General features: G+C 33.3%; 1 protein-coding gene across 1 annotated transcript in view; it reads right to left on the bottom strand.

The window, feature by feature from the left end:
• fw (furrowed) overlaps positions 1–16,280 on the bottom strand; it is a 40,103-nt gene that overhangs the window by 18,683 nt on the left and 5,140 nt on the right. Inside the window, exons 2-3 of the mRNA XM_065483599.1 lie at positions 4,258–4,387; positions 2,979–3,046 (exon numbers count right to left, since the gene is read on the bottom strand). Coding sequence (XP_065339671.1) covers positions 2,979–3,046; positions 4,258–4,387 — 198 coding nt within the window. The remainder of the gene's footprint in view (positions 1–2,978; positions 3,047–4,257; positions 4,388–16,280) is intronic.

Genomic DNA, 16,280 nt, shown 5'->3' on the forward strand with positions numbered 1-16,280 from the left:
CTTATATATTAAAGACAGTTCCTATTTGTTTATCAATATTTTAGAAATAAATAAATTATAAAATCAGAAACAAAAAAGTGGAAAATAATTTCCAAGAGTCAAAATTCAACCCTTGAAAAGTATGGTTTTTCGGGAATGTTGACTAAAATTTTTATAGCCAGATCAGTTCATTTTTTAGACATAGTCGTCCTCAAGCAATGTACAGTAGTGGTTCAATAATTGGAACAAAAATCAAACAAAAAATCGTTTTTCAAATAAATCTTGAATTTTTAATGCCTTGAAACCTTCCAGGAAGATGAAATTACAAATTGGATATACAACCTCTAAATTTTTCAGAAGAAAAATATTGGGCTAAAAAAGCAAATCGGAGTTGCATGGCAAATTGAGGCTTGTTATTCGTAATTTTGAGAAGTAGATCTTTTTATGGAAAAATGCTCGATTTAATACATGTTAGAAAAAAGATTTTGGCTTATATTTTAATCCTGGAATAACTTAAAATGAGAAAATTATTTCCATAACATTCATTTTTTACTATTAAATATTTCCAATTCAATTTTCTCAGTTTGCTTAAATCATGTCAAAATAATTTCATTTAATTAATAATATTTTTACTAATTTAACAAAATATTACATTAGAATTTTAATTATGAATAATATATGTTTTCTAAAAGGTCAAATAATTTGTATAAATATGATCTGACGCCAGCAAACGGAACCTAGATATAAACAAAACTTTAATGCCTAAAAACCATTATTTTAAATGACATTTAGAGCGCGTTTAACTAATAGAAAATTTAGGATTATGAACAGACAACCCGGAAATAAAAATGGGAAGTAATCTAAAAATATGAGTCCGTTTGAGCCTAAAAAATCGATCGCAGTCCAAATAGAATGTAATTATTTGCACGACGGCAATCAATATATTTCGTTTCTTCGCAAATTTTTAGAGAAATGAGTGGCTTTTGCGATATACGTTGGATAGATAATATCGAAAATTACAGTCCAATTTTTAATGAAATTACTGCAAAAACAAAATAGAGATTTAAGCAACATCGAACACTCGGTTTATAGCAGCACAGGATTGATAAATAATGTTTGGTCTACTCAGGACAAAGGCCAACTCTAAGGTTTTATTGGTTTTATTAAAAAATATGTAATGGAAATAACAAAAAATATGTTTTTACAGTAATGATACTAAAAATAAAATAATAATAATGATGAAATTGTATAAACAAAATTATTTTCGTAAACTTTTCAAATTGCAAAAATTGAAAAACATTTTTTCTTAATTTTTTAGCAAATGCAGACGGTTTTAGATGGTGGTAGACGAATTTAAATATGGTTTGATGGCTTTAAATTGCTTATTTAGTGCTTTTTCGAGGGCCCCGCAATGATTTGTGGCTCAGTAAAAATTCAATCATCTAAATTTCTCAGCCTAATTCAGAAAAAAAATAAATTAACAAATATTTGTAATAAACTTTTATAACGGCCGCATAGAAAACCACAATTGAGAAGTGTGCCAAATTCAAATTCGCCATAAACAAAAATCTAGAATTGAGTCACTAGACAGGCTAATCAGGCTGGAATGATTCTTGCCCGGGCGCACAATGAGCAATTCTTTCTCTCGCGTTATTTCTTAACGTCCGATGCAAATGTATAAATTTATTATTTTTCAACACACCGCACGCGATCGCTGAGCCGGAATAATAACACGTTGGCGTTCGTTTCTTTGCCGATCCTCCACGCAGCCAGATTGAAAAGCATCTATTCTATCTCTTGGCTGAGTTTTTTATTATTAGCGTATGTACACCCGCGCATTAGGCTCCGACTGACTGCTCTTTAGGATCTCGTCACGCCTATTGACGCTCGCGTGTGTGCTTTCCATTGTCTCCCAGCATCCGAATCGCCGCTGGTTCTTTTCCCTCGCGTGCGAATGGTTTAATTAATTCCTGCTGGACTGTGATCGATTTATTTGGTATTTGGCTCAAATACATATTTTCTTAGTCTAATTCCAATTTATTTCTTGGTGCCTGTCTATGTATATTATCCGATATTTCTCTACGTAATTTCATGAACATTACTAAAAAACTATGTTATTTATGAAAATCTGATCATTCAATAACGTCAGATCACATTTATAAAAATATATTACTCATATTAAAACATTATTCTCTTTTTAAAATTTAAAGATAATATTCAGTTAAATAAGTAAAAATTTATTTTGTATATTTTAAATTTAATATAAAAATTACATGATGTTAAAACAAACTGAAAAAATTAATCTAAAAATGTTTGATAGCTAAAAATAAATGTTTAGCAAAGAATTTTAAATATTTATTAATTTAGTTTTTATTTTTAACTGGTCCAGATAATAGTTCATAAGTTCCAGCACAAACAGGCCAAATTGGAATAAATAATTATTCCTTTAAACATACATTTTTCTTCATATTTACACAAAATGTGACGATCTTGTTGCATATACAATAATTTTGACCCTTTTTGTAACCTTTATGGCCTCTGAGGAAATCTAGTATCGACGTGGAAGGCCAATTTTATGAAATTTGCGTGCGTTGAAATCTCTTTTGTGATAACCATATAGAAAACAAAAATTGCCTTGCGAGGCCGGCGAAGAAATGAATAATTGAAAAAGCGTGAGATTCGTGATTAAGAGGTCAAGAGGAGCACGACGCTTTTATATTAATATTTGAAAAATGCATATCTCATTTTCTATTGTCTCTCTCTCTCGGCGCAAGAGTGTCGAACGAACAGTTCACGAAATTAGAATCGCCTTGAATTTTCGATTTTCGCATATCTTCAGCGGTCAAGAATCGTTAACTGCGACGGCATCAAGGAGAAATTCCCTCGCTGCTAATTAGGAAGACGGCATTATTTTTTTTTCTTAACTGCCAGATTTACGATGGAGAGCACTTTACGAGAGAATTTCACGAGTTCGGAGGAATTTTTATTTTTTAACTCACCGCAGAATGGGAGGTCTCCCTGCCAGACCGCGCGAGATCCTTGTTGGACGCAGGGCAACGAGATCGATCTGAAAAATTTGTAAAAATCTTATTATATTAAAGGGACAAATTTATTAAAAATGGAAAAAATACAGTCTCTCTAAAATTTAAAGCATTTTCTTGGCATATTTTAAATCCTCTCGTCGAGATCTATTCAACGGTGTTTGCAACTCTTTTGGGAAACTATTTGTAGTGAAATAAAACGAGATTTCACGTAGGAAGAGTGTCTTTAACATAACTGAAAAGCATCTAACTTTGCAGCCACTTAACTCAAATATTTAAAAAAATTGTTTTTAACTGAATTAAAAGGGATTGTTTTATTTATTCCATGTAAAAAGTAATTTCTAGGGGTTAAATCTTTTTTAATCCGAAATATTTTGTAAAATTGTAAATTTTCGTAAAGTAAAAAAAAGCAGACAGTACAAATGGTGATCAGATGTAATTTTAAATAATTTTTTATTCCACATGGAACAAAGACTTATATTAAAATTGACACATCATGCACTGTTGGATAGATCTGGGTGAAATTAGGAACTAAAATTAGTTCTAAAATTAATGCCAAGCACTGTGAGTTTGAAGTAAATTGCCAAAATTTGAATTTTACCTCGAAAGTTCGTAGTGCATTTAATTGTTAAATTGATCAATTTAAATTAATATTTATTTTAATTAAACTGTTTGAGCTATTCTTTATATCACTAGATATAATGAACGCTTTATTCCCACTGAGTTGCAAGAATGAATTTCGGTAAGTAAAAATGAGATAAATAAAGAAACCTGTCACCTATTGGAAGCCCAATTTTCCTCCTAAACGTGTTTAATTGATTTTCTAAAGTCTTCTTCATTCCAATTAAAAATAGATACATATTAAGAAAACTAAAAAATATAATCATTTTACTACATACTGAGCGTGAAAAGAAGAAAAGTTATCTCAAGGAATACATTAAAATTACATAATTAATTAATGAATTAATGTATCTCCAGCAAAACAGGTCAGAAAGTGATATTTTATATAACAAACTACCGCAATTAAATGAGAATAATAAAAGCAGAGCATATTGTGCTGTCAGAGCGCACTGCTTGTGTGAAGCAACATTCATTCACAAACAACATTTTAACGCTCACTGGCCGATAAGCACGCGAGTGCAGAGCGTCGATAAAGAAATTTCCCAGCACGTTCATTATTGCAGGTGAAAGAAAGCTGCAGGTTGGGTGAGAGAAAGAGCAGAGGAAGAGGACTCACCCGAAGAGCTCGTAGCCGTCGTCGCACGAGTAGGTGGCCGTGGCGCCCACGCCGGGGGTGCTGCTGCTCAGGCTCACCCTCGAGTTCAGAGGAACCGCCGGCAGCGGACACTGCTGTCCCACGCTCAGACCTGAGAAGCAGAATAATAACAAATTAATTAATTGATTGAAATTGAGATTGTGGTTAATTCTGCATATATATGTATTTTCTAAGTAGGAATTCATCTGATGCAGAGAACTATTTTGCGGACATAAAATTGTGGAATATATAAAATCCATATATCTAAGAGTTTTAAAGATTGGATAATTTGAACTGTTTTTAGTTGTTTTAATATTTTTGTAAATGATAATCAATGCAAATAAATTTCTGTGAGTATCAAAAAACATTTGATTAAAAAAAAATAACAAAGAGAATACATGAAGATTGCAGTTTATTAAATTTTTTGTTAAAATTGTTTTTGATTAATTTATGTAACGAACTTTATAATTTGAATATTTTTTAAAAAAATATATAATTTTGCTAGTATATTTAGTACAAATAATTTTATATTTTTTATTTGCTTTTTGAATAATTTTAATTTAAAAAAAATATAAAATCAAACTTAATCAGCTATTGAATTGAGCTATAATGAAACAAATAACTAAGTCTAACTTGCCTTTTATTATACACATTAAATTTAAATGAAGAATACTATTTTTGGCTGGAACCATTTAATGTTTAAAGTTTGCAATTATTTATTTACTAAGGAGCGTGTTATTTATAAATAAGCGAAATAACTTTTTTCCATTTCATATCCCAGTTATAAAAAAATATATAATCAACTGGCGGTAATTATCATAATTAGGAAGAGGCACCAATCTCTTCCGCCTACGCTAATTTTATAAATGAGATTCGATTTGGCGGAGGTATGCAAAGCGAAATATCAAGGTCTTTCTTTCGACCAGAATGTTTTCTTTTGTTGATCTCTTCCTATACACAAGACGAAAGATAGCAAAGATGGGCTGACCTGAAGGTCACGGCCGCTGGCACATTCGAGCGCGTGATTTTACAAAATAAATATAACCAGCAAGAGTCCGCGCCCAGTACATTTGACAGGTGGTAGAATCGAGCCGGAACAATTTATCCCATTGAGACTAATTCACGGTTCCCATAGCCGGCAATTCCGCGCGAGCCTTTGTTGTTGCGCGCAGCCTTGTCTGCGCTAAATGCAGCTTGTATTATGTGTTCTTCTACATTCAGGTTTAAATAAATAATGCAACCTTGGGCTCGTCCTCTTTTTTTCTCTCACGACGGATCAAATTGGAGACACGATGAGAAACGGATGCTTGCTGCATTTTTGCGTCATTTTTTTTTTATCAAATGACAACTGCAGCAGCCGTGACTCGTGAGAAGTGAAGAGATTTCCAAGTACAAAAATAAATTAAAGGCTTAAGCTTTTAAGCAACACTTCTACCACCTCAAGTCAATTTTACTGAATCTTAAAAATTGCATGGGGCTTAATTTTTTAATTGATTTTCATCGTAATCCTCACAACAAAAAGGAAAATAAAGTTTTAAAAAAATCTCAAAATGTTTATAAACATAAGATTGTTTTGAGTTTTATTTTAAATTATGAAAAAAAGGTAAAACAGCTCGCAGTTTATTTTTTAAATTTGCTGAAATAATTATCTAGTATTTTTTTATATCTGCAGACAAAAACCAGCTATCAAACAAGCATAAAATCACAGTCAGAAATCACTCACCAACGGCTTGAGCTGAGAACTGATGATTAATTCAACAAGAAATGTTTTTAAATTTATTTTATTTTTAATTTCAAACCCCTCAAAATTTCAATTTAATTAATATAAATTAAATTGAATGTTTCAGCTCAATTTTAAAATATTTAAAGAGGAATGATACTGGAAAAGCCTGGAAAATGCTTGTTGCCAATGCATAAACTCGTCCCTTGGGATTCAGTTAAAGCCTAAATTGACCTAAGAAGCGCTGTAATTTTTTGAGAAAATTGGCTGGAAAGGTACCGTGCTTTTCAAATGGTAATGGCTGTCTCCTTACTTGAAATCCGATTTAATTTCAAAACCAAGAGTTTCCCCAATAAGTGGCATACACAATTGGACAGATCTCGACGAGAGGAATCGGAATATGCCGAGAAAATATGTTCAAACACTGTACATTTTGGAGAAAATTGACAAAATTTGAATTTTTACTGGAGTAAGGTCCTTTTTTATAATTTCAAATTGTTGAAGTAATTGTTTATCGATCAATTGTTTATGGCGTCCAAAAATTCAAATAATTTTCAATTGCTGCCCTGTATCATTCCACTTTAAATTGCCAAGAGTAAATTCCTGAACCGTCTTGAACGAAACCATATTCAGTTTTTTTTTCGAATTGCCAACAAATAAAATAATGCAGACGCATTGTTTGGCGACAAAGTTCAAGGCTCGCAGACCGCACAGATCCATCTGTTGCCACGCATGTTATCGGAACAGCACCATAAACCAAGTGTGGGAATCGAAGGTCGAAAATGTTCGTATGCGATTTTAATGTGGTTTTTACAGAAATAAAAATCATGCCGTGGGATTTGACCTCGCGGGCAATTATTTAAAAAAAATAGGGACTAACTGTACAATTTCATTAGCGCAGCGCAGGAAACTTTTTTCCTTCCTGCTCCACTTTGAGTTATTGCAAATCATCCGATGCATTACTGTCGATGTACAGCTTTGTTACGTAAAAAAGGTTGTAATACAATTTCCACGTTGCATAGAACAGTCGCATCTTGATAAGGCATCATCACGCGCCGTTTGATCATTATTTTATTATTGCGCTGAGAGCTAATCAAAGCAGTCGAGCTATAATTGCTCGTGAGTACGTACTCTCGCTTTCAGCGCCACGCGTTGTGACTTTTGTTGCCTGCAGGATAACTCAGTGAGTAAAATTCTGTTCGTTGCGAACTTATAATCATACCAACTACAGAGACTCTAAACTCTAACTAAAATTAAACAGTTTTTGAAATGGGTGACCACTCGAGGTTGTTTTCATATTGGGAATAAATGAAAACAGGCTTCTTTCTCGTCGTTCTTTTAGTTCTCGACTATAATTTCGACGTCACCCAGTACGTTCTAATCACGAGTAAACAATTAAAAACCAATACAATATGACGTTACAATTCAAATTACAACAATTTCAGAGATAAACATTTTTCTAATTAAAATATTTTACATTTGATCAACTTAGCCGGCTAGTGTTATTTGCCATTCAACTGCGTTTCGAGTTTTTATTAATTTAAACACATAATTATATTTATAAAATTTATATGGCTCTAATTGATATCGAATAAACGTTTTAGGAAGAATTTGAATATTCAGAAAATTAAAAATGCAAAATCAGTTTTTAAATAAAATATTGTTTTAAAGAAATTTCTGTCTTTCTAATTTAATAACGAATTTAAAAACAAACAGAGTATTAAAACTCAAAGGTTTTACTAAAAGTAGACTAAACATTGTGTATAGAAAAAAGCAAGTTGTGAAACCTCCAGCATTGCGTTCCTTTTATTGAAACGCAATTAGGCTATAGGTAATCGCCCCGTGAAATTAATTCACGTATTCTGGAAGGGTGCTCACCAGCAAGTAGCAAGTTGGAAAGGTTTCACAATCCTCCCTAGCATAGAGTTCACAATAGCCCTCTTTGTTCCGAAAACACCCTCTGCATCGCAAAAACCGCTTCGTTTCGGGTTTTACTGCAATTTTGAACATTTTACTCGCATGTATAAGTATATAGGAGATCATAAATATATCCGTTTTGGATTTTAGAAATTAAATTTCAGTGAAAAAGACTTAAAAACGGATCAATTATAATTTCATAGAATTTTCCATGCTCTCTGTCATGTTTGGCGCAATACATGTCATTTTAAGCTTCGGTTAAATCCAAAATTGTAGGAACTTCCAACTTTTTGGCGCCAAAAAAGCAGTGATACATTTTAGGGCAATGCAAAATTGGTAAGCCCTGCATTTTGAGAGCCTAGAAGTTACAATAAGAAACAAGTCCATCGTCGAAAGCGGCTCCCAACCATTGAAGAGATATAAAAAAATGAAATCCATTGGAAGTAATATAATCTAACTGTTCAATTTTGCATTTCTTTAAAATGAGGAATAGATTATAAACTAAACCTTTTAATTATAAACTTAATTTTTGTTCTAGATGGAATGTTAAATGTTAAAAAAACCCTTTTGGCGTCTGATACTGAACAGTTTTTTGTTTTTTTGCGCAGCGATTAAATTGAATTTCCCTTATTTTTCCTTTAAATCCGGAGAAGAAGCGAGATTTCACTGCTCACGCGACGCGACGCGGATTATCATATTATCTACACGCGTGATAACAATTCACAAATGCAGTCGTCACGCCGGCAAACAAGGGATATAAAGAAATAATTTATTTCGTTGCTGGCGGCGGCGGTGGCAGTTGGAGCCCAGCACTAGAAAGCGAACCAAAAACGAAGGAAAAGTATTCAAATTTTCATGCTCTCAAAGGCATGATTGGAAATTGCGCGCGCGAGACAGAAAGCAGTCAGCTGCATGGCGCAATTTCGTCCTCTCGCGACAGATGTAGCGCCAAATCGCGTGGGAAAACATCTGCTTTATTAATTATTATAAAAATTAGAAAATGCAGCTTACAATTTCTCTCCCACGCATTCCTTTTCTTTTATTCAAATATAATCACTCAATAATAAAATTTATGGCTTTTGATACATTTCAAGAATTAAAGGAGGCTGCGGTTTTCTCAGCTTAATTAGTCAAGAGAGCTATTATTAAAAATTAATTTCCGAGAAAGGTCGACTGAATTAAATAAATAACATTCTGTAACTTCACAACGCGGTGGGAAAATAAACATGAAGGCAAAACGGTTTTGGACCGTTGCATAAGCTGTGTGTGAATATAAAACGGTCCTTAAGTCATTATTTGGCTCACTCACACTTAAGAAAAGAGGCTCATTTCGTAACTGCGAGTTGGTATATGATGATAATTAATAGCATTTTGATAAATGTAACGAGATGTTCTTGAAACTGCTGCACTTAACTAATGTTTGAATGAAGCCTAATGTTGAGCCAATAATTTATATTATTTATATGTTTATTTAAAATATATGACTTTCAAATAATATAAAAACTAAAATATTTAAAAAGGTACTTAAAATTATAAAAACACGTAAAAATTATTTTACTAGATGCTAAATAATAAGTTTTTAAAAAACCTAAATTTGACAAAAACTATTTTTATTTAACTGAATAATTTTATCTTTTTTTAATTTATTAAGTTTTATTTTTTAATATCTAATAAAACATTGTAAAATTGCGTTTTGGAATTTGTGTTTGACCCTGTTACATTAGTGTATAGAATTCATATTAATTAAAGTTAAGTAATAAAGCAGGTGGCGCAGAAAAATAATGAGATTGTGATCGCTGCGCCACGGATTAAATGAGCCAGCAGCTCTCTCGACAGACTGCTTCGATTGGTTTTCTGCTCTTTTTTGCACCGCAACGCGAATTGGATGTGCACTCAAGTGAGCTGTGCTGTGCAGCTGCAGTTAGTTTGCTGCTTTCTCTCCGATTTGTACGACCTTTGCAGTCGCAACTTTGGATTTGCCACGCTAAGCACTTGACAGAAATGAAATTGAACAGAGATCGCACTTTTCGTGACGAGGCATGACAAAACAAAAGTGTATAGATGCATGCGCTTCTGGAGATCTATAATTTGCCAGAGGCTTTTCAAGAGGAATAAATTATGTGTGATGCATCTCACACGAAATGTTTTTTATTATTTTTATCTAGATCGGGTATACACGCACGTGTCGCTGCGGAGAAATCTCGATCGTCCGGATGCTGCATCGAGTTTAGTGCACGGCCCACCGCAATCGTGCATCTACTTAATCGCATTCCTGCACAGAATGAGAATGGAATAAAGAGGAATTGTCTGCTTTTAACTTTCGGGAAGTGAGTGGTCTTCTTTGTTTTTTTTAGATGCGATTGTTGGAATGAAGCCGCAGGCACTGGATTTTTATTTAGACCTGAAATTGAATTTAGTTTCATGCTTCCTTTTTTACGGCCGTTGCAGGACAATTTTGGAAAAAAGACCTTTTAAAGAGGAATGATACTTCAAAAGCCTGGAACATGCTTGTTGCCAATGAATAAACTCATTTCTTAGGATTCAGTTGAAGCCTAAATTTACCCAAGAAGCACTGTAATTTTTTGAGAAAATTTGCTGGAAAGTTACCGTGCTCTTCAAATGGTAATGGCTGTCTCCTTACTTGAAATCCGATTTAATTTCAAAACCAAGAGTTTCCCCGATAAGTGGCATACACAGTTGGACAGATCTCGACGAGAGGAATCGGAATATGCCAAGAAAATATGTTCAAGCACAGTAAATTTTCAAGAAAATTGGCAAAATTTGAATTTTTACTGTAGGAAGGTCCTATCTTATTATTGCAAATTGTTGAACAAATTGTTTATCGATCAATTGTTCATGGCATCCAACATTTCAAATGATTTTTAATTGTTGCCTTGCATCATTCCACTTTAATTATGTGTAGTATCTCATCTCCTCGTGCGGTGCAATTTCAAATACAGTATTTGGGTTGCTTTGGATTCCTCTCGACCATCCCAATAAAATTAGCTTACACCAAGTTTGATTTTCTTGGTCAATTCTAAGGTCCAATTTTGTAATATTGAAAGTATTTTTGTTTCTAATCTGTCCCATGGCCTGTGAACTCTTGAAATATTTAAGTAAAATTTCTAGAATTTCTCTTCAGAAATGAAAAAAAAAATGTTTTTTCTACTTTTTTTGTGTTTTGCATATAATGTCAACTCCAAATATCGGATTCCGACCATTAGAATTGCAAAACCTACCCACCGTTTGACTCGTCTAGAGCTCCCCTGACCAACTGCGAAGGGTTTAAGGTGGGGGGGGGGGGGGAGCTTTCCCTAGAAAATTGATTTTTCCCTGACCATCATGATGACAAAACAACATGGAAATGATTTTTTTTCTTAGAAACGTTTTTAAATCTTCAATGCTAATAACTTAATTAATTATTGGGAATCCTGGGTTTGAGCAATAACAATTTTACATCATTTTTAAAAATATAACGACTTTAAATTGATTGTTTAAACGCTTTAAGTCGTTTTAAAAACAAAAACTGCTATTAATTACAAATAATTTAGCAATGGAGATCATTTTTGTAGTTTTAAATAAATTTTTGCGGCCTTTTCTTAGAGTTGCTAATTTATATAACGATAAAATTCAACAGTCTCCGAAGTGTCTATTTATTATAAAAAGGATAATTATTTGATATGTACTAGAATCATTTCTTCCTTATTCTTCATGTAAATTTTGCAGCTCTTAACCCTTTGACCCAGATGAATTTGGCAGAGCGAGAGACACGCTCAGCACTCACTCACGTCAGTGAGTCAGAGAGCGGCGAGGGGGCCGTTATTCACGCACTGTCCGCCCCGTTATCACTGCCCTGGCACTCGTCGTCGTCATTCAGTGTGCGGCGGCGGCGGCGACAAATGCAGCCTGACCCCCGAGAGGCCGAGAGCGCGTATCGCACACCGTTAATTGAAACTGGAAACGCCAACGCGCGCGCGTATGTAAGGCCTTTATTTCATTATTTGCTGTTAGCGAGCGGCCGCTAACGACGCTTGCCAAAAATTACCAGCCAACGGATAATTCCTCGACACACGTACACGGGTGTGATGCAAGAATTTTAAAAAGGTCTATGGACTTTAGTCAGTGGCTCGCGAAAACTCGTGTGTCCCGCTTCGACAACACTTCTTTTCTCGCCTAATCAACGGGAAATTTTAATAATTTGGTTCGTTTATTCTGGTTAAAGGTCAAACAGAGAGAGCTATGATGAAATCGATTTTGTTTATGTATTTTCGACACTTAAAATGAGGAAGATTCTTGAGATATTTGTGAAAGAATTCAATAAAAAAATGCAATTTTTAAACCAAATTTATCAATACATGTTAATTAGTTAAAAGATTTTTCTTTCACTTATAGTGAATACAATATTAAAGCGTCTTTACAATTTTAAAGTTAAAGGAAAAAATAAAAATTTCAAATTTTGCTTGTAGAATTTAATAAAAGCATCGCCGTGAATATCAGTTTTTGGGTGTGGAAGAAATCAAGGAGTGAATATATTTTGAAGTGGAAAAGGTTTGCTTTTAATTTAAATCAGCTGAACAGCGCTTATTTTCTTTTTAATGATATCGATTTATTTATTTTAAAAAAATGATAATAAAAAGTTAACTCTTGCCGACCAATTTTTTAAAATTAATTTTGACCAAAAGTGCCCCAAAATCCAATTTTAATTAATTTAATCAATTTAATTGATTGCTTCCCGGGCGAGAAAAAAAATATGAAAATTTGATAGTAAGAAGATAAAAAAATATGTAGTATTTTTGATTCCTGAAAGTTTTTTTATTTCAAAAATTGCACATTTGTTAAAGGGGTCTGTGTTTGGCCTCGTTAAAATTCAGCAGTTGATAGTAGCGTCAAAAACTGCCTATATTCAGAAATCTGATTCAATTTCCAGTTTTTTTCCTATTGAGCAAATTTTTCTCAAATTTACCATTTTCACCAAAAATTTGTATGAAAACTTCAACTGGCCGCAAGGGAACTTTTAAAATTAAGCGGGACAATCCAAATACCCAAAATTAAGTTAATTTATCGCAATTTCAAAATTTCTTTGAGAATTCTCCATTTGAAACAATGCTAACCTTGAAGCCGATTGTCTTGAAAATTTATACCTATGAATTTTTTTTTAACTGAAAATGATCCTTAGGACCTACAATCAAATGATTCACATCATCATTTCACTTTTAGCACTTTCTTTCGAGAAAAAACAGCTCTGGTTCTGATAGATCCTTTCCTTGTTTTTATTTTAGTTTGAAATGTGAGGGGATGACACAATCATGATTTATTATAAAAGGCTTTCAAGGTCCAATAAGGGATAAGAACAATAATTCATTTTTAAAATCTAAAAAGGTCTCATTACTATAAATGGATTTTCAATTAAAAAATAATAAGTGCCCTCCTACACGACAATGACGGATCATTACTGGCGCCACGTAATCAATATAAAAAAAAAAAACTTTGAAATATGCTGAGACTGACATGACAAGTCGTCTGCATCGAGCAAAAGTGAAATCCAATCTGGCCAAAATTCGACTGGTGGAAAATACTCAGCTCGCCGAGCGACAGACACACTCGAGTGCGTGTTTGCGTCGGTGTCAAACATGCACACAAATTGTGCACATTGGAGGTGCGCAATTAGTCCCGACGAAAGAGTGAAAGCAGCCGCGAGAATGGAAACTTGAACGCCGGCCGGCCAACGTCGATTCACTTTTGACCTTTATCCACTACATTTCCAGCAGATCTCTGCAATTCATTATGATAAGTTTTATTGTAAGATAATTTTTGGTTATGCAAACGTTTCTGTATGTACACTTAGCTTTTGCGGGTCGTATTTTAATAATTCTGATTTTCCATATAGCAAACAGTTGAAATTTTAAATTAAAAACTATTTTGACGTGTCAACTTCTGTAAAAATATTGTTATTTTTAGTTCAAAACACAAAGAACAGTAATTATTTATTTAGATTATTACATTAAATATTTTTAAGCATTTTTCTTTTAGGCAAAAATTCTTTTTTTTGCTCTAAGTGTTGTAGATTTGGCTTTGTTTAAATGTATAGCAAATAAATACAAAAGTTGGATCCCTTGAAACTCTTGTGAGAATTATACTCAAATAATAGCGATTTCCGTCATATCATTTGTTTTAAATTCCTCGAGATATAAAATTATGCGAAAATTATAGAGGTATCATGAATGATATTGAATTTTCACGCAAAATCGTTAAACACACACAGATCGTGTACAGTTAAGAAATGCAAAGGTGGCGCAGTAAATTTTCGAGAAAATCGGTTTCAAAGTTAACATTGTTTTAAATGGAGAATTCGCAAAGGAAATTATTTGCAATCGCAATACATTTTAAGTATTTTAATTTTTCTCCAAAAATCCAATTGACATTTTCAGACAAATTTTGTGCGAAAATAGTAAATTTGAGAAAAGTTTGCTCAATAGGAAATAAACTGGATATTTAATCATCTTTCTGAATTTAGTCAGTTTTTGGCGCTACTATGAACCGATGAATTTAAATGAGGCCAAACACTGACCGCTTTCGAAAATCTGCAATTTTTGGAAAATAAAAAATAACTTTCAAGACTCAAAAGTACTATTTTTTATCTTCTCACTATTAAATTTTCATATTTTTTCTCTCCCCGGAATAAATTAATTTCCTTTTGCTCAGAAAAGGGCGTAACCTGTAAAATTCAAGAATTTTTATTTTGAGGACCCCTGGTCAGAAGTAAATGAAAAAAATTGGTCGGTCAGGGATAACTTTTCATGTAATATAATTTTTTTAAATAGTAAAATCACTAACGTTCCACTTTTAAATTTAAAAAAGTGTCAATTTTGTATCTATCTCGGCTCCGAACGAACAACAATTATTTCTACGGTCACATCCGCGTGGCGTGCTCTCCTTTTGACAAAAATAATTGTTAGCTCTGATCTCTGATCCAGCTCAGCGCGGAGAGATCCAAACGCAGAGCAATAAAATTATTAGCACATCTTCTCCACTCATTAGCGGCGGTCCGCAGCCAAATTGAAACATAATTTCTACATTATTTCCCCGGTCGACGCCTGGTTTCTTTCCACCGCAGGAATCTTCATTTTCGCCGTGAAATGCATCTCGTTTTCCTTTCTTTGCTCTGGACAAACGGCGCCGCGCGCTTTCTACATAAGTGCTTGCACTTTCATGAACGGACGGACACTATCGTCAAATTGAACGTACAAACGCAGACAGACAAATAGTGTACATCCTTTGAGCGAACACCTGTTGGCAGCAGGTGGTATAGATTCGATTTCTCGATTACTCGCAGCAGCTTTTTGGCCTCGCGCCGCTCGCGAATGGCCTCTGCACTTTAATACTTTTACTTCGTTCGCACGAAAATGTTCTTTGATATGTTTGGTTCGTTAGTGGAGAAGATATCAATAGGATGTTGAGTGAGTGAGCATTGCTCAATACGTGCAATTGTATAGTGGAGATCAATATTTATGAACTATTCTTCTTCAATCATGCGGTTGCAATATGTTGAGCTGCTATTATCAATGATTATACGAGACCAATGAAAATTAAATTTTAAATTCACAATTTCGGTGTTTTACTTACCAACTATTTAAAAAAAATCATTTTAAACGATTAAAAGTGATTGTTTTTCACATTTACAAGATCGTAATTGAAAAAAATAGAGCTTATTATTATTTATTACATAAAAAACAAGTAGTAAAAAGATGTACTTCAGATTTTAGATAACAAATAAGTGCAACAATAAACAATTTATCATTTTAGGAGTATATATAATAAAAATTACATTTCCATGCACTTTAAAGAGTTGAAATATTTATTGCCTCTGCCTCTGTATGTTTCATCAGGAGAAACGATTGCCGGCAATAATCGTTTTCGGCAAGAAAACGAGTGTCACGCGCGCGCGTTGGCCAACCTTTCAAGAAACATATAAGACGTGAACATTGTTTACTGCAGCAACTAAATCGGGAATAAAGCAGTAAAAAGCATAGGCAGTCCAGCCAGAAGCAACGAACGCGCGGAACTAATTAAAGAATTCCCAATTAAAATTTATATCCACTCGTAATAACCGATTCATTAGGAGCAGAAAGAAAATTTTCTTTGATCGAAACAACAAATATATTAAAAAATAAAATCATGCTTCTAAGAACAATCTCACTATGAATATATCTAAAAAATGTTAAAACATATTCCCAGCGAGAATTTTTGCTGGCAATCTATCTAAAATTCAGTAGCTTCCGAATTTTCAGTTCTTAATTGGCTTTTAAAAAATCAATCAGAGAGAAATAAATAATATTAAATTTACGCAGGTTTATACTTTGAATTGATA

Source organism: Cloeon dipterum, chromosome 3, assembly GCF_949628265.1.
Source record: "Cloeon dipterum chromosome 3, ieCloDipt1.1, whole genome shotgun sequence".
NCBI lineage: Eukaryota > Metazoa > Arthropoda > Insecta > Ephemeroptera > Baetidae > Cloeon > Cloeon dipterum.